This window comes from Corvus kubaryi, unplaced genomic scaffold, assembly GCF_017639235.1.
Source record: "Corvus kubaryi isolate FWS band 111438036 unplaced genomic scaffold, C.kubaryi_AGA036_p1.0 37300, whole genome shotgun sequence".
In the NCBI taxonomy this organism is placed as follows: Eukaryota; Metazoa; Chordata; class Aves; order Passeriformes; family Corvidae; genus Corvus; species Corvus kubaryi.
This window is the reverse complement of record NW_024581093.1, coordinates 585,288-603,783: the sequence shown is the minus strand read 5'-3', so window position 1 is coordinate 603,783 and position 18,496 is coordinate 585,288. Positions and strand designations below refer to the sequence as shown.

General features: G+C 44.0%; 2 protein-coding genes across 3 annotated transcripts in view; both read left to right on the top strand.

The window, feature by feature from the left end:
* Positions 1-6,893, top strand: part of LOC121664427 (BTG3 associated nuclear protein) — a 105,379-nt gene extending 98,486 nt beyond the window's left edge. Inside the window, exons 9-10 of the mRNA XM_042027731.1 lie at positions 2,596-2,739; positions 6,140-6,893. Coding sequence (XP_041883665.1) covers positions 2,596-2,739; positions 6,140-6,211 — 216 coding nt within the window. The 3' untranslated portion in view covers positions 6,212-6,893. The remainder of the gene's footprint in view (positions 1-2,595; positions 2,740-6,139) is intronic.
* Positions 6,894-13,959: 7,066 nt separating this feature from the next.
* LOC121664058 (zinc finger protein 469-like) overlaps positions 13,960-18,496 on the top strand; it is a 188,440-nt gene continuing 183,903 nt past the window's right edge. The window contains exon 1 of one of the 2 annotated variants that reach the window (XM_042027044.1): positions 13,960-14,868. The gene's annotated coding sequence lies outside the window, so the exon portion shown is untranslated. Of the gene's footprint in view, positions 14,869-17,130 lie in introns of those variants that run through there. The other variant, XM_042027045.1, reaches the window with a different exon arrangement.

Below are 18,496 nucleotides of genomic sequence, written 5' to 3'. Positions count from 1 at the left end.
AATGGGGTTTAGAAGGTTCAAAGATGGGGTTTAGAAGGTTCAAAATGTTTTAGAAGGTTCAAAAATGGTGTTTTAGAAGGTTCAAAAATGGAGTATAGAAGGTTCAAAATGTGTTTTAGAAGGTTCAAAAATGGGGTTTAGTAGCTTCAAAATGTGTTTAGAAGGTTCAAAAACGGGGTTTAGTAGGTTCAAAATGTTTTAGAAGGTTCAAAGATGTGTTTTAGAAGGTTCAAAATGTTTTAGAAGGTTTGAAAATGGAGTATAGAATGTTCAAAATGTGTTTTAAAGGTTCAAAATGTGTTTTAGAAGGTTCAAAGATGGGGTTTAGAAGGTTCAAGCTGCCAAGGCCCAGCCTGAGGAATGGGTGTTTTAAACAAACTTCACTATCCCCAAACCTTTACCTGTTTTTGGAGTTTAAAGTCTTAAGTGATTCCCAAAGAATAAATCTCAGGGGTAAGTAAATCAGCAGAGGATGTGATGGGAATCAAACCATGGTTGAATAATTTTGAAAGAAATGAAAAGAAAACTTCCTATATTTTATTCTTTTTTTAAAAAAATTCCCTTTCATGCCCAGGCAGTTGAATGTTAAGTGGGAATTATTTGTTATGGGATAAAATGGACATGGAAGGAAAGGGAGCAGAGAGAGTAGCTGCTTTTCATCATAAATAATAATTTTATTATGTTTGGTGTGGGAAATAGCTCACTGAAGAAGGGTCAAAATCTAGACATTTGGGAGATCAATTGTTTTCATGTCCCAAATCATCAAGATTTGAAGAGAGAATGATAGAGGGGGGGAAAAGGGGGAGAGGAGAGAGAAAACCCCCAGGAGAAAGGCAGAGATTCAGGTCAGTGGGATGACACAGGGGGAGAATCTCAGAATCCCGGAATGGTTGGGTTGGAAGGGATTTTAGGGTCATCCCATCCCACCCCATGTCATGGACAAGGACACCTTCACTCTCCCAGGTGCTCCAGCCCAAGGCATTCCAGGATTCTGTGCCCGTGGGGTTGTTCAGTCACTCCCAGCCCTGCTGAATTTGAGAAATAAATGAGAAAAAAGTCCTTTCCAACCTGCAGGTGATCAGTGGGACAGGCTGTGCTCCTGACAGCATCGGGTGCTTCCAAAACTAATACCGTGGGATGAGAGAATTCTGCTTATTCCTGTAAAACCAGACTGGGACATCCTTGAGCAGCTTGGTGCTGATGCTGTCTCAGAACACCCAAGATCCCAATAAAATCCCGACAACACCCTGGAGGTCATTTCTGGAGGTCACCTCCTCTTCCTCCCACACTCTCTGGGGAAATTTGGGTCCACCCCCTCATCCATGGCCACCCACCCGCAGATCAGCTGAGAAATCATTCTTTGTTCAGCAGAACCTTTGCTAACAATGTTATTTTTGCTCTTTGTTCTCTTCCCTTGGTTTGAAAGATTCCTTTTGTTCATTATGTTCGATGTTTAAAAATCCCTCATTTGTGGCTCATAAAAACTGAACCTGAGTGTGGGGCTGGGTTTGAGAAATGCAAGGGGGACTTGTTATTAATTACATACGTTGATTTTATTCTGATTTTTGTTTCAAGAAGGGAATTAAAATGAGTTTATCCCAAAGCCATTTTTAAGTGCTTTGAGATGGATCAACTGTTGTGGGGTTTGAAGCCTCTGAGGGACTTGGTGTCTTCTCCAGCCAAATGCAGATGGGATAAACATAAGCATTAATTAGGAATTCCTAAATCCACACCTTCCTGTTGATAGGAATACAAATGTTGCTGCAATGAATGCCTTGGCTGTGGGAAGGAATGTCTTGGATTTGGGTGTTCACGCAGGAAAACCTTGCTCAGTGATTTCTGCTGGGCTGCTGATGTTATCACGCTCACAGTAGGATCTGTCACTCTGTCCCAATTAATTTATCATAATTAACATAATTATCAATCCCACAAACCCAGTATGGGAATCCATATGTGCTCCATGTCCTGGGAGAAACCCTTGTGGCTGGGAGCAGCTGGGACTGAAGGACAGCTTCTCTCATGGTTCCTTTAGTGGGTTTTGGTGTTGGAGCTGGACTTGTTTGGATGGTTCAGGGGGTATTCCTGGTTCTGTTTGGTTGGATGGTTCAGGGGGTATTCCTGGTTCTGTTTGGTTGCATGGTTCAGGGGGTATTCCTGGTTCTAGCTTGGGTGCTTCATGGGGTGTTTCTGATCTGGGAGTGCATCTCTCTTAAGAGGGTGGGATGAGGGAGCTGGGAAGCCTCAGGAAGAGACAGATGAGAGGAGATCTCATCCGTGTCCATCTGCAGGGAGGGGCAGAGCATGGACCAGGCACTGCTCCGAGGGCCCAGCAATGGGAGAAGAGGGAATGGTCAGGAACTGAGCATGGCAAGTTCCACCTGGACATGAGGAAGCACTCTTCCTGTGTGGGAACAGCTTGTCCAGAGAGGGTGTGGAGTCTCCCTCAGGAGACATCCCAGACCTGGACACAATCCCATGCTCTGGGCTGGCCCTGCTGGGCACGGAGCTGGGACCAGCTGCCCCTCTGTGCTCCTTGCAGCTGCCCCTTGCTGGCACTCCCTGGTTCTCAGCCTCTCTCTCCTGCCCTCCCCACAGGTGCTGCAGGGGGCTCAGCTCATCGCCGTGGCCTCGGCCGAGCCCGCGTCCGGCGGCGTGGACGGCTCCCCGCTCCAGGGCAGCGACATCCAGGTGCAGTACGTGCAGCTGACGCCCGTGACAGACCACTCTGCCACCAACCAAGTACGGAGTGAACCCTTCCTTCTCCAGCTGTCTCCATTTCCCCCACTGAAAGTGCTTAACTTGCTTGAAACATCTGTCAGATGTGTTTTGTATCTACCCACAAATACAGGGAGCTCGTGATCCTCTTTCCAAACCATAAAAACCATCATTTATAATAAGAAACATCAAATTTTTTTTTTAAGGTAGAAATGGTCCTTGACTGTTCCTGCTCTTCTGTCCTTGCCCAGTGCCTCTGGAGAAGTTATTTTGGTCACCAGTGTGTCCTTGAAAGGCTGAGAGCCATCGCGAAGGACAGCACCAAAAACGTGTCTGCAATCAGCCAAAAAGCATTTTCATACTGAGGTTTCCCTCAGAAGAGTTATTCCTGTTCTGACAGCAGCTTTCCAGTTGTTTTGATGAACAGAAATTCCTGCAGCAGTTGGAAGTGAACACTTGATCCTCTCCGTTATGGAGGAGGAATTATTGGGGAATTTTTGGTCTTTTTTAATCACTTCGAACAGTTGCGAATCGGAGACAGGAAAAGTCTGTCATCAGCTTGAAGCTTCGGTGACAGCACCACAAAATTGATTTAAAACAGTTGGAACAAGTTTTTCAGAATTTGGTCCCACGTGGTTTTGAAAATCCCACTCCCTGGGGAAGCCAAGTGCTTGTGGAATTTTTTTTGCCTCAGCACCGCCCCTGTCAATATTTTGTTTTTAATTGCTTGTAAGAGTGCTCTGGACACTGAGGGTGTTCTGCAGGGATAGTGCCTTGCTTTTTATGGATTCTCCATCACTGCTGCTCCTGTGGATTTAATAAATCCAAGAATAACGGGATACCCAGAGTTGGGAAGCACCCACAAAGATCATGACCCCAAATAAGCGAAGCAGGTGCTGAGAGGTGTTCCTCATGCTGCTGTCCCCACTCCAGGCCTGTGGAATTCCCACTTTTCCCTCCCATGGGGTTTCTCCTCGTGCCTGTGCTCCCTCCTCATCCAGCTCCTCCTCAGGAAGGAGTTATGGAGCAAAATTCCCAAGAGCAGCAGCCACCCCAGGAGTTCCTCCCTCTTCAGGGACACTTTGCACCGTGTTAGATTTTAATGCTGTGGTTAACCACAGAGGTTTACAGGGAGCCCAGGGAAAGCAGGGAAGGAATGTGGCAGCAAAAGGGGATGAAAGGAAAAACAGACAAGCCCCAAAACAAGTTGGCCATAAATATGGCCTCACTTTGCACCGAGTGAAAGCCGAGGATCTGGAAAGGAGTTGGAGAAACCAACTTGGTGTTTGCATTGCTCTGAGTTTATCCATAGCTCAGGAGCTTTTTTTGTGGATAAAACTACGCAATTGTCCTGTGGAGAAGGATCTCTTATCTGAAGGGAAAAGTCTTATCTGAGGGAAGGGAAAACCCTCCGAGTGAGGCTGCCCTGACACTTCCACCTGGTTCTTTGTCGAGGTGCTGAGATGTTCCTGAGGATTTTGTAGCTCTTTGTCAATCAAAGCTCATTCAAGTGGAATTTGTTTTCCACCTGGCTTGGATTCTGTGCCAATTCCCCGTTTGAAACAGCACAAATGTGGATTTATTTCATGTCTCACAACAACGTACCAGTTTTCTGCCCTTTTTTTCCTGAAATGAATCCCTTCTCTGAGTTCCACTGGAGCAGAGCAAAATCCACTTCAATTCTGTATTTTCAGTGCATTCGTGAATGATTTTTGCTTGGCTTCTTTTCATGTTTTGACAGCAGTTTGCAAAGTCTAGAAATACAGAATATTTGGATTAAAATTCTGTGCTCCAATGCAACGCTGGTGGTAAATTTTGTTAGATTTGGAAAAAACCCCACCATCATTCCAAATACAAATTCTTGTAATCCTTTCAGGTCTGAGTGTTGGATCAATATTTGGTGTTGCTCTTGTGCTGATATTTGATAATATCAAAATTCTGTTTACTCAATACACTTCTCCTCTAAATGGGAAAGAAAACTTGGAGCATTATTTAAAAACTTTTGTGCTATCAAATTTAGCAATCTCATAGATTTTTTTCAGCACCTTGGCATGAATTCATTGAACTTCTAAGCAAACACAAAATACCCTTCAAATTAAACAAGCAAAAAAAATTTCCTGTGGCCGAATGCAATTACTGGCAACAAGGCAGAGGGAAATAAATGAATTTAGGAGCAACACTTGATGGTTTTGAACCCCTGGGATTTTAATTTGAATAATGAGTAAGTTGACACTGTGTAGTAAAACCTAAAAGCTGGGAAATCTGGTGGATTTTCCACCCTTGTGGATCTTCTGGCAGGTTCAAGGCTGGGAGCACAAAGCAGGGCCTCAAATGAGGCTTTTTTTATCACAGAAATCCTGTCAGAGAGAGAATTCTGTGTCCAGGGTGTTGCACAGAGCATCCATTCCAGGGGTTTATGAGGGAAAATGCAGCAAGGGCAGATCTCTGGAATCAGGGGGAGTTTAGAGGGGAAAAGTCCTGAATTCCTTGCCCTTTGCTGGGAGTTTTCCCCGTGCTGTGATCCCGGCTGCTGGCAGGGGACGCTTTCCTGGGTGTGAGGGGCTCTCTCCAAGCCAGTGCAGCTGTTCTGGATGCTGCTCCTCTCACAGCTCTCGGGGTGTTTTTCCTGCCTCTCAGGGATTTGGGAGTTTGCCGTGGGATTATCCCTCCCCAGCACCGTTCCTGGTAGGCAGCGAGTTGGTTTGTGAAGAGATTTCCTTTGAAGGTTTCAATCAGTCGTGCTCACTTTTAATTCTTCCTGGTTTTCCTTGGAAAGTGAGGAGAGGCAGGAGGAATTTTCCCTGAGGAAAAGCTGACTGTAGTTGTGCTGTTCTCGCTTCACCCAAAATAGGGAAAGGCTGCAGTGGGGAAAATCAGCATTTTTAGGCACTATCCTGCTCCAACTGGGAAATTCCAAGGACAAGGCCAGCAGGTGATTTCACTCCCCTTACCCCCAACAGCTCTGGCACTCCAGAACTCCCTCCTGTCTTTTCCAGGATCATCCTTGGTGGCCTTTCCTTGCAGATCCCTGCCCAGCTCCCTATTCCCAAAGTCACTCCGTTGGGATGAGCCTTCCACAGCTTTAGCACGTTTGGTGCCAGACCCTGGGTTTATTTCCTCTATTTGGAGCTGGTTCTTTTCTTGAGGAGAGAGAGGGAATAATTGCCTTGGTGCCACTCATGATTTTGTAGATCTTTATCATAATTGCATTCTTTCAGCCTCCTCGTTAGGCTTCATGGGGACTCTTGATGTTATTTTTGGTGCCTCTGTCACAGAGCCCACATCCATGTGGATTTTGCTCTGGAATTTTTTCCTCTGGTATACACAAGCACTTTATATTTGTAAAATAAGTTCACATTCGCTTGGTAACACCAATAGAAAGCACTGTTGGATTGATTTCCTGCTGTCCTGTTCCCCTTTGCAGGGCACTGATTCCCTTCAATCAGCAATCCAGCCAGAAATGCAGATAGAACACGGAGCAATCCAAATCCAGTAAGAGGACTGAGGAATGTTGGGGAGCTGGCCGTGAACTCCAGCCAGAAATGGAGTGCCAGGAGCTGGAAATTCCTCCCAGGCTCGTGGCCACACCTCAGAACCTCCAGCCATGCCCTGCTTGGCCTCCTGGAATAATTCCAGCTTCATCCGGAGCTGCATCACGACACCAATCGAAGTCCTGGCCTTCAGAAAAACCCCATGGGCTGCACTTCGAGCCCCTCAGAGAGGACAAACCAAACCTTTCAGAGGGAGAGGAAGAACCCTCCTGCATCCAAACTGTGAGACTCAGTCCCTGCCCATCCCGTTGGTTCCTCCTGTGAAAGCGCCGTTGGAATGTCCGCAGGTGGTGCAGGTGTTGCTGCCCTGCAGCACCTGCTTTACCACAGAGAGAAAGCTCCAGAGCTCAGATATTTTTCACTGTTGGAACAACCTTTTTTTTTATTTGCTATGGTGTTTATAACAAAAAAAAAAAAAAAAGGAAAATATTTCAAAAAAAGGAAAAATTCCTTGACAGCAAGTCTTGGCCTTTTGCTGGTGTTTTCTGTTCAGTGTCATGAAAACTGTATTTGCAGAAGACTAACAATTCTGTTTGTACTGTTGCTTAACTACTTTTCTAGGGGAAAAATGCTTTAAAAATGCTGTAATTATGCATTTCTAATGAAAAATAAATGTGTATTTATGAATAGTGCAGCTCTAAATTGCTCTGCCTGGGGAATGAGTCCAGGTTGGCTGGGCAGGAATGTTGTCCTGGAGGAGCTGGGAATGGGTCCACATGAAGCCTCTAAGGAAGAGCCTGTCTCAGACCATTTTATTATTTAAATTCCCAATCCCAGACCATTTTATTCTTTAAATTCCCAATCCCAGACCATTTTGTTACTTAAATTCCCAATCCCAGACCATTTTGTTATCTGCATTCCCAGTGCAAGAAAAATGGGATAGTTGAGTTTTTGAGTCTGCCAAATTCGATGAATTTATGAAATAATTTTGTTTAATGTGAACAGTTCTGAGCTCTCTCCCTTTCAGTTCCTCCTGCCTCCTTTGTCCAGCAGTTCCTCAGAGTGGCATTCATCCATCTGAACCCAACATCCAAGAGCCAGGTGAAATCCCCTCTCCTCTGGAAGTTCTGGGAAATTTAATCGGGATTTTGACAAAGCACCATTGTCTGATTTGCTAATCATGAGTGGAAAGGAAACCTGTTTGCTGTAACCTGGTTATTTTAATGATGCATGTTTGGGAAAATAGGGTTTGGAAACGAGAGCTTGGAAAATAGGGTTTGAGAAACAGGGTTTGGAAAACAGAGTTTGGAAAATAAGAGAGGGAGGTGCTGCTTTGTATTTGATTTTCAGCTGATTTCCCATCTGATCATTCCCAAGATATGGCTCAGAATGCATTTAAGGAATTGATAAATGAGATATAGCCACAAATCCCACATGGCTGAATCCAGGAGAACTTGAATTTTTATTTTTTTTATTACCAAAGGAAGGGTTAAGCACCCCCAGCTTCTGGGAATGTTGTCCCTGGTAAGTGTTACACTTTCCATAAATTCCTCCTTCTCTTTGGGATATTTCTTGACACAGAAGCACAATGCAAACAACCACAGCTTATGGAGCTCGGGGTTTGCAGCAGGCCAAGAATTTGGCTGTTTTCAGCTCCTTTTGGAGTGGTTTTTCTCAAACTGAGGGATCTTTGAAGAGCTTGGCACCCAAAGAGAGGCCTAAAAATAAAGCAAGGCCTGGACATTTTAATAATCATGGAATTATGGAATGGTTTGGGTTTGGAGGGACCTTAAGGATCATCCAGATCCACCCCTGCCATGGGCAAGGACACCTTCCACTGTCCCAGGTTATTCCAGCCTGGCCTTGGGCACTGCCAGGGATCCAGGGGCAGCCCCAGCTGCTCTGGGAAATCCATCCCAGGGTTTCCCCACCCTCCCAGGGAACAATTCCTTCCCAATATCCCATCTCTCCCTGCCCTCAGTGGGAATCCATTCCCTGGGTCCTGCCAGGCTGAGTTGGGAATTCCCCTCCATTCCTCTGGTTTGTGGTGAGCTCAGGATTTTGTTCTCTTTGCATTTTCCAGCCGAGGTTCAGGAGGAGGTTGAGCTCAGGAGACTCCAGCACTGAGCCAGGGATTCTGGTGAGTATTCCCTGTCCCTGCTCCCTCTCTCTGGGTTCAATCTCCTTGTCCAGGCAGGAAATGTCTCCAGGAATGTTGGATGTGTTTTCCAGGCAGCACAGGCTGTGCCACCAACAAAGAAATCATTCCCAAAAATGAATAATTCAGGGATGAATTCCCTCCTGGGAAGGTCTGTGAGGTTCTGTGCAGTGGGAAGGCACCTTCACCTCGAGGTTGTGCCAAAACCACATCCACAAAACAGGAAGAAATCCACAAAACAGGAAGAAATCCTGCAAGTATTACAAGATAAGGAAGCAGGAGCTCCTGGGGACCCTGAGGGTTGAGAAGGTTGGTGTTGGTTCCCCACAGATGTGGTTCCATCCTTGAAGATGATTTTCAGTAAATCAACTAGGAGCACTCAAATTACATCTCCTGTAGCTCCCAGCCTCTGCCTTTTTTACTAATAATGTTCTTTTTCCCTCAGCAAACCTTCCAACATCCTCATTTTTCACTGTTCTTTTCCTCCTCACGCTGCTTCTGTTCAAGAGAGATTGAGACCAGGCGTGTTCAGAGGACATTTCTTGCACGGTTAAACTTGGATCAGCTGCTTATTTTATTGGAATTCATCTCATGCCCTGCAGATTCCAGTTTTCCTGGGATGATTTTGGTGAGGGCAATATTTTGATGTGCAGATTTTGGGGGGGAGAGAGCCTCTGGTTACCCTGCTTGGCCCTGTTGGTTATTTTTAATATTCAGTTCACTAGAACCTGGACCATTTATCCTGATTTTGGATTCAAATTCTCTTAGTGGACCATTATTAAGACCCTTCAGATCACTGAATCTTGAATCCCACCTGAAAAGAAGAATCCTTTAGGGTTTCCATGCTCCTGATTAAAATATTCTGGTTTGGTGGATTGTACAGCAAGAAACTGGCCTGAGAAAAGTGCAGGGTGTTGGGAATTCCTTTCCTGGTTTTCTTTTTCTTTCTGTCTTTCCTTGGTAGTTTTATGTATTTATGTTTGATTTATTTGCAAAACAAATCTATAAAACCATCACCCTTCTGTGACCCAGCTAACTGGAATGTCCTCGTTAGCTGCATTTTCAGCCATTTCAGCATCGACACTTTGCCTGTAAAGCAAAGAATTCCATCCAAAAAGCTGCTTTGGTGCTTGTCTCCATCGTGGAGCTCCTGCTGTGTGGAGATCCTCTGGTGGCCCTGGATTTTATTATCCAATTCTATGGCTATGGAGTTTCATGTTAGAAAAACACTGGGAGAAAACCAATCCCTACAAAAAAACCCCAAGCCCGAATCGCTGCAGGATCTCAAACTCCTGTTAGCAATCAGTTTTCCTGCTGAATTCCCAATTATCCCAGCAGTGCAAATCTCGAGCTGTAACTGTAATTCAGCACAAACTGTTTCCCATTATCAGGGATAAGAATGTTCCTTTCATTCCTGGTGATCCCAAAGCTCTGGTGGGAGCTCCGCTGCTTCAGATGAGCCCTCGGCAGTCAGAGCTCATTTCCTGGGATGGAGCTGGGAAGAAGGGAATCACTGAGCTGGGGAAACTGAGATCCCTCTTCCGTGTGCTGCTGCTGACACACAGCCCCGGGGCTGCTGCCTGACACTCCTGAAGGTGGGTTTGGATCCCAAAAAATGGGGATTTCGGCAGCGAGGGGAGGCACGAGGAGCCCTGCAGAGCCCACATGCCAAGGCAGGGCTCAGCTCTCTTCTTCCTCCAGGTGATTTTTAATCAAATCTTGTTTTTATCACGGTAAATTGGATGGAAATGGAGAAAAACCTGTTTTTCCCCATTTGTGTCTCATACAAAGTTTGATTCAACAGTAAATGTTTCCTTTGTTTAAATTTTTTTGGCCTTTTTTTAAACAGAATTCCACTTTTCAAAGTTTCCTCCTCTTCCTTTTCTATTTGATTTTTCCTTTTTTGCAAAGGAAAAAATGTCTTCTGGTGATATTTAATAAAATTTCATATTTTGGGCAGAAACTATATCTTCTCTCTTTTCTATATTTTACCTTTTTTTATTCATCATACAGATTTTTTAATTAACCAAGAGGTTGAGAAAGTTCTGTAGATCTGGTCCCTCAGGTTAATCTGTGTTTTGGATGTTTAATTAAACTGCCCTGTTCCATCTCTCCATCTCTGTGTTATGAGATTATCTTTTATATAATTATTATAATTCATATAATTTCCCAGTAAATGCATTATTCCAGGTCTTCCCTTTGAATTAAAGTGCTGGAGAAACACAACAAAAACCTGGATGGAAAACTGAGTTTAGGCTGAGCTTGCGCTCATTGTCCTCAGTGTTCCATGCTGGAACGTGGCACTGGACTTTGATGGGATTTCAGACCAGAACCGTGAAAATGAGAAGAATCCCGGTGTCCCCCACTGATTCCCTGCTTTCCTTAGGGAACCTTTGGGATTTCTGTTTTCCAGATGCACTGGGCTTGCTTTGCTGAGCAGGATGTGAGCACTGGGCAGTGCAATCCACGGGACTTTGCTGGTTTCTTGTTGCCCCAGGGAGCAGAGCTCTGCTGTCTGGAGGTGGGAATGATTCCAGCTGGGAATGGTGGACTCTATATTCCATTTACCATTGGCTTGCTGGGAAAAGCAGGAAAAAACCTGGGAGCTGCCCAGCACTGTTTGAGGAGCTGAAAGGTATATATTTTAATATATATATATACATATATATATATATATATATATATATAATTAATATAATATAATATAATTAATATATATTTTAATATATATATGTGTATATATGTGTGTGTATATATATATATGTATATAATAGAGATATATTTTATATACATATACACTTATTTCTTTATTTTTATTTACTTGTATAACTATACACTTATTTCTTTATATATTTATTTATATTAATAATATAATAGAAAATATTAATATATCGATATATTGATATATTGATATATTAATATTAATATATGTATATATATTCATTTATATATATACACACCACATATACAATATATGTATATTTATTGATATGTGCACCATATATAAAATATCAATTTATTGATATATTTACAATATGTACAATCTATAATATATCATGGATAATTTATAAATACACACCATATCTACAATATCTGTATTTATTTCGATATATGCACCATGGATACAATATGTATATTTATTTTTATATTTATACACCATATATACAACATATATTTCTATTTATATATCTGCACACCGTATGTGTTTATATTTATATATAAATATATTTATATATTTATGTTTATGTTTATATTATTTATATTTCCATCTATATTTATTTGTATTTATGTTCATAGTTATAATTTTTATTTTATACATTTATATTCATATTTAAATATATTTTTATTTTAATATATTTTTATTTTTATTTTTATTTTATTTATATTTATATTTATGTTTCTATTTTATATTTGTTTTTATTTTAATTTTAATTTTATTTTTATTATTTATGTTTATATTTTATATTTATTTTTATTTTTATTATATTTTTATTTATATTTATACTTATATTTAAATTTTTATTATTTATATTTATACTTATATTTAAATCTTTATTATTTATATTTATATTTTTATTTATTTATATTTATATTATTTATATTTATATTTATATTTATATTTATATTTATATTTATATTTATATTGACATGTATGCTTTAATACATATTTATATTTCTTTATATGTATGTTTTCATATATATTTATGTATTTACAAACCCCTTGCTCTGCTGCATTCTGAACTCCATTAATCAGGAAAAACTAAAGCAATTTTAGCCCGAAGTGTCATGCACAGAGAAGATGCTTTTTGCTGGGCTGATTTAACAGTTCCCAAACCCCACAGTTGGAAATTCCAGCGTTTGATGTTAATTAGGAACATTTTCGATCAATCACCAGATTTTCCCCTGCTGTTCCCACGTGGCGCTGAACTGAAACCTCCCTCTGGAAGCAGCCAGGTGATGGCACTGGGAATTCTGGCCGTTCCCAGTTTAGGCTGAGCAGCAAACTCCAGCTTCGGTGCCTTTTCTCGGCAGAATTGCTGCTCGCAGTCCCTTCCGTGCCGATCCCAGCCGGGCTCCCTTTCATCAGCCCCAGCCCACGGGCTTTGTCCGGCTCCGCTCCGTGTCCCAGCCCGTGAGCGCCGCGCTCTCCTTGGGGCCATCTGCCTTGCACAATTCCTGCGATTTTACAGCCATTTCGTTACTCAATCCTCCCTCAACTCTCTCCATCGCCCTGCTCTAATGGGCTCCCTGCTCTCCTCAGCAAAACCAGCGGAGAAATCAAATAAAAAAGAAAAATAAAAATCCGAACGTTCGGAAAAGAGGAGGCGGGAGGAATCCAGGGAAAACCGAGGCAAAAAAGCCAGGAGCAGTTTGTTGGTTTGGTTGGACCCCTCCCTCCTTTTCCAAGCTCAGGTTGCCTTTCCCTCCTCTCTGCAACCCAGGGAGGGGGTTCCTGGGAAGTTCCTCATTTTCTGTCATCAATTAGTGCCCAAATCTCCTCATTTATCCGAGGAGCAGCAGCAGCGCTGGAGGTAGGCAGGGGCGAGGCGGAGGGGAGAGGCTTGGGGGGATTTTCCATCTTTTTTTCTTTCCCCATTTTGTTTATCCCTTGCTGGGTTTTGAAGGAGTCTGTAAACATCTGGGGGGATTACATCTGGTTTGGGTTCTGCCTGGAATTCCTGGGAGTTTCGTTCCGTTGAGCGTTAGAACGCAACCAGCAGCTCCTCTGGCAGGTTCTGCCTGAGGATTTTCCAAAAATAAACCGTGCATCCCCACACTTCCCCCTCTGACACTTCCCTGGGTTTTCATGGAAGTTTTCTGGTGTGGCAAAGGGCTCAGTGAACCTTGGGGTTCAGGGACGGGAACGATTCCCTTTTGGTTTTTTTATTGTAAAAGGGGGAAAGTCTTCATTTTTCTGCCAGAAAATCGACTTGGTCGGAATATTCCCTTAAAGAACTTGGAATGTCTTTGCATGGATTGACAGTTTTCCATGCTGATCCCTGTCTTTGAGCAAATGCAGCACTCTTGGCATTGATAAAAATTCATTGATAAGAAGTGGTTGAACGTTTCGAGGTGGGGTTTTTGTGTGTGGTCTTGGTTTTATTTTGGGAGTTACCTGTGTCATTCCCTGCTCCAATCCCGCTGGAATCCCAGCTCTGTGCTGCACAAGTGTCCTCGGATTTGAGGTCCCTCAGGCTCTTGGCTCCAAGTCCAGATCTTTGCAGCTTTAATCCATGTGCAGATCTGTCGAGTCGAGGGTAAATTGAAAAGCTCATGATTGGAGTTTGCTGTTGGGAAGAAAAACTGGGGAAAAGCTCTTTAGTTTGGGCAGGGAGGGAATTGCAGGAACTTCCAGCCAGGAAATCCAGGTGGGAATTGAGGCAGAGGGATTGGGAGTGTGTGTGGAGAAGGAGGAGGAGTAATGCCCAAGCAGCTCTGGAGTGCTGGATTCCTCATCTTTAGATCCCTTCTGGCACTGCCAAATGTCACCAAATGCAGCCCCACAGGGCCATGAGGTGCCGTGGGACAGGAATGGGAATGGGAATGGGAATGGGAATGGGAGTGGTATGTGGCAGCCTGGGGTGGGTGTGCAAGGCTGATCCCAAGGAATGCCCCTGGCTGCCAGCGATGGATCCGCACAGTCCACAGTCACTGGATCCATTCCCAGGCTCGATCACAGAACGTTCCCCCTGTTCCCTCCCTGTGCCAGAAAACACCACCCAAAAATGGGGGAAATACCCTAAATTTAGAGAATCAGGATTCATTCAGGTTGGAAAGACCTTTAGGAGCATCAAGTCCAACCATCCCCCAGCACTGCCAAGGCCACCACTGACCCGTGTCCCTGTGCCTGGGCTGGACAATCCTTCTGGGGAAGAAATCTTCCCTAACACTGAGGAATTGTCTTGCTCACATGAAATTCTCAAAGTAAGAGGGTTGAGTTGGGCTAAAAGTGCTTTTTACTGGGTTCTGACCAGAGAAACGATGGGTTCTTGTCCCCCTTGTTGGTGGGGGACAGCAAATTTCTGGCTGAGAACCCAGGGACTGATCAACATCATAAGAGAAAGAATTCGAGATAAAAGCAATTTTAAAACACCTTGAAACCCTTAATCCTTCAGGGCTGGTTTCTGAAGGTTCAAAATTAAACATTTTATAATTAAAAAGACCTTTCTTACAGCACAGAACATCCAAGAAAACCCTGATTTTTCTCTTAAAATGCCACCTTCCCTCTTCCTTTTGCACCTGAGATTTCGGTGGGTGCTGACCAGACAGACCCTTCCAGCAAAAGGAGGGTTAACTCCTGGAGAAAGGGGGTGGAGAGGGAATCCCAGCTTGGAACTTGAGACTTTCCAGCTGAGAAAGAAAGATTTGGAGATGCAGACGTAATCACGGAGCTCTGCAATCAGCTCCCTGTCAAAGGAAGTCGGGAAAAGCACAGAAGTGAGTGCCCGGGCACTCTGGGTGTAGGGCAGGACACGGAGCAGCAGTGCCACCACCTCCTCCAGGGTGAGTATGGAAAAACTTCCTGTCTGAACGCTCAGAAAATGGTTGAAATGTTGGAAATACCTCGGTGGGAAGGTCAGGAGTGGAGGTGAATTGGGATTGTTTGGTACCAGATGCAAAAGGTGCTCTCTTAATTCAGGTTTTCCTGCAGAACAGGCTCCAGGAATGAGCTGGGGGGGTCTGGAACAGAATCTCTGCTCTTTCCTGCTCTAAATCCAAAAGTCCTCATGAGCTGCCAAGGACTGCAAACAAACTCATGGAGCGGGAATGCAAATTTGTGTGGATTTCATGTCAAAATGGGAGCATTTTGATTTTTGGGAGCATTTTGATTTGCATGGCTTAACTCCTTCCAGCTTGAGCTGCTCTCCTTATCTGCCTGCTGCAGCTGCAGCATTCCAGGTAATCCACGTGTTCAGGATGGGCTTTCCTGAACCTTGGAGCATCCTGGTGTAGCTCCACACTTTATTTGCTGCCTGTGTGATGCTCCATGGCTTCTGCACTGAGTGTGGGGGGTTTGTGCTTCGAGGGATCCGAGGATTTCCTGATCCAGACACGATGAAGGATGGAAGAGGGAAGAGATGCTGCTGCCTTGCTTCTCCATGGGGGTTTCCAACCCTGCCAGGTGCATGGGGATGGGATGTTGCAGCTGGGGTGTGATTTATTGCATTGTTATTATTATTGTTGTTGTTGGGTTTATGGTTATATAATAATAATAATAATTATTATTATTATTATAACAACAATAATAACATTCCCAGGCTCTCTGGAGCAGCTCATGGTTAACGTGCTTGACTTCCTGAACTGTTTCACGCTGGGTTTTGTGGGGATGTGTTTGTGAAATGCCTGTTTTCCATTACAAAACCGGGAGATAAACGAAGATGACAGTCACATTTTCCTAACATAAATTTCTCCCTTTCCCAGTCCTCCTTGGAAACCATAAATTCCAGCAGCCTGGCTGCCTGCTCCAGACATCAAAAGGCCCCGTGGAGGCCGCTGGGTTTACAAGCCCTGCTCGCCTGGGTCAGGTCCTGTGCAGGAGAGACACAGATGATCCAAATCATCCAAACGATAACAGAAAGCTGGGATGGGAAGCAGAGTGAAAGGAGGAAGCTGGACAATGTGGGAGGGGAAGGAAAATCTCCTGAGGGGCCTTGTCTCAGCTGATACAGTTCAGGTGGTGGGGAGAGATTTTCCTTCCTTTTCTGGCCAGCCAACATCTTCCTGTTTTCCTACTCCTGCCCTAAGTGTTTTCAGCCCTAAGAACTCAACCTTTTGAGCTCAGACTCATGTCCAAGTTGTTGTCTCATCACATCTCCATGAATGCAACATCCTTTGCTCTTGGCCTTGCTGGATGCTGCCTTTTGCCCAGATCAAATCCATTCACAAACTTCCTCTCCTTGGCTTTTTCTTCCCTGTCACATCAAATACTCATCCAGGCTTTTGCTCTCCTCCCTGACCTCAGCCCGTTCCTGTTCTCATTTAAATCTGCTTCTTCCCCCTGCTGCCCCTTGCCCGTGGCAGGACCAAAATGTCAACACAAACAATGAAAATGCAAAATTTCAATGCAATTTCAATGCTTCACGTCTCACCCTTTAGTCCCTCCCTGCTCTGCATTCCCAGTTTTCATGGACCTTCTGTCCCTCTGAGCTTGGATGGTCCCTCCTTGTGCAGCACCTACGACCTTTTGTAGGCTATTAAGGGTAACTCATCCATGAGTTCCAGCTGTCACCAGCTCAGAGCTCTGGATCAGTGATATTCCTCTTTTTATTATAATTATGCTAAGATTAAACATAATTACCTCAGAATTATGACACTGAATAAACCCCAGGCTCAAGTTACAAATGAGAAACCTTGTTCTGGTTTTTGCTTTGCTTTCAAAACTTCACTCTGCCCTGAAGAGCAGCTCAAACCAACTGATCTGTTGAAATAGACCCTTTTTTCCACCTTCAGCCTGCTGAGTCCTCATCACACGGGGAAACCTTCAGTAACCAACACCCCAATGGATCAGGACAAAGAATTCTGTAGCACATAAACGTTCCTAGCTCGTCCATTATTATAGTTCTTAATATTTGCCATAAATAAATTCCATTTCTAAGTAATAATAATAGTAGTAATAACGATAAGAATGATAATAACAATAATTATAACATCAATAACAATAATAAAAATAACAATAAAAGTGAGAAAAATTTTTTAAAAAATTTAAAAATTAAAAAATGGTAGTTCTACATTGTGGGGCAATGTTTGTCCAGCAAGTCTGAGCTCTTGTCCTCATGTGGCTGGAAAATGTCTATTTATATCCAGTGTGCAGAGGCTTTTCCCAGTTTCCAGGTGGGGATTTGCTGGAGGCTGCTCTGGACTGAGCCACCCTCCTGCTACAAGCAGCTGATGCACAGAAATTGGGGTTTCTTTTGCACTTGTTGCTCCCTCTTTTCCTCCTGGGTTTGAAATTCCCTTGGTTTATGGCAGGGAGGTGAAGCCAAGAGCAGCTCCCCTCCCTGAACTCCTCCCAGAACTTGGGGCTGAGATTTCAGCTCCTTGAACCAAACTCTCACCTCGTTCACTCTTCGCAGGGCAAGGGATGAAGTGCAGGCCTCCAAATTCCCTGGTTTTATGATTTTTGTGTTTCTTCTCATCATTATCAGTTCCCTAAGCCCTTCTAGGTCTGGCCTAGTCCATTCTCTTATTAAAAAATCCACTTTCAATTTGGTTTGATTTCATTTCCTGCGTTCCCCGAACCGAATGTTTCCCTTCAAGCTGTGAAAGCTTCCCCTCAATTCACTGAATTCCCTTTTTATCTGCATTCCCTGCTCCTGTTTCACTCATTTATAAACTAAAAGTGTTTCAGCTCTATCTCAGAATTCATGGACGCTGCATTTTGGGATTCCAGCTCCTGCTGGAGATCCTTTGCCATCGTGAGGGCCCTTGGCGGGAGATCAGACGCACAGATCCAGCCTGTCCTGTGGGGATGTGTCATTCCCAGGGCTCCCAACACAGATATCCATGCCCATCACCTCCCAAAACATGGAATTTCCCCCTCTCTGCCCCACCAAAAACATGGACACCACATTCTTTCAGTGTTTTTCACCAGGACAGCTGGGAAAGGGGCATGTGGCACTGTGGACACAGGTTTGTAACTGTGGTAATGGAGCTCAAGGAATGTTTGGACAACACCCTCAGGCACAGGGTGGAATTATTGGGGTGTCCTGAGCAGAGCCAGGGGTTGGGCTGGATGATCCTGATGGATCCCTTCCACCCCAGGATATTCCATGGTTCTGTAGCAGAAAGTTCCTTACTCATGGCAGATCCTGGAATAAGATGAACTTTAAAGTCCCTTCCAACCCAGACCATTCCATGGTTCCATGGCTGTGATCCATGTGGGGATAAAACACTCTGGGAGCTCTAAAGGGCTCCAGCAATGGTGGCTGAACTCTGCACTCCCCTTTCCCCAGACACACCTGGGGCAGGTTATGCTCAGTTTTAAACCTCCTTCTTGCCCATGAACTCTTTCATTTGGTCTCCTCTCTGTGGAAGAACTGAGCTCCTTTTCACCCCCACTTGGATGATTTGCTTCCACACAGAAGCCAGACATAAAATCCTCTCTTCTTCCTCATCCACCTCTTTTAACCCA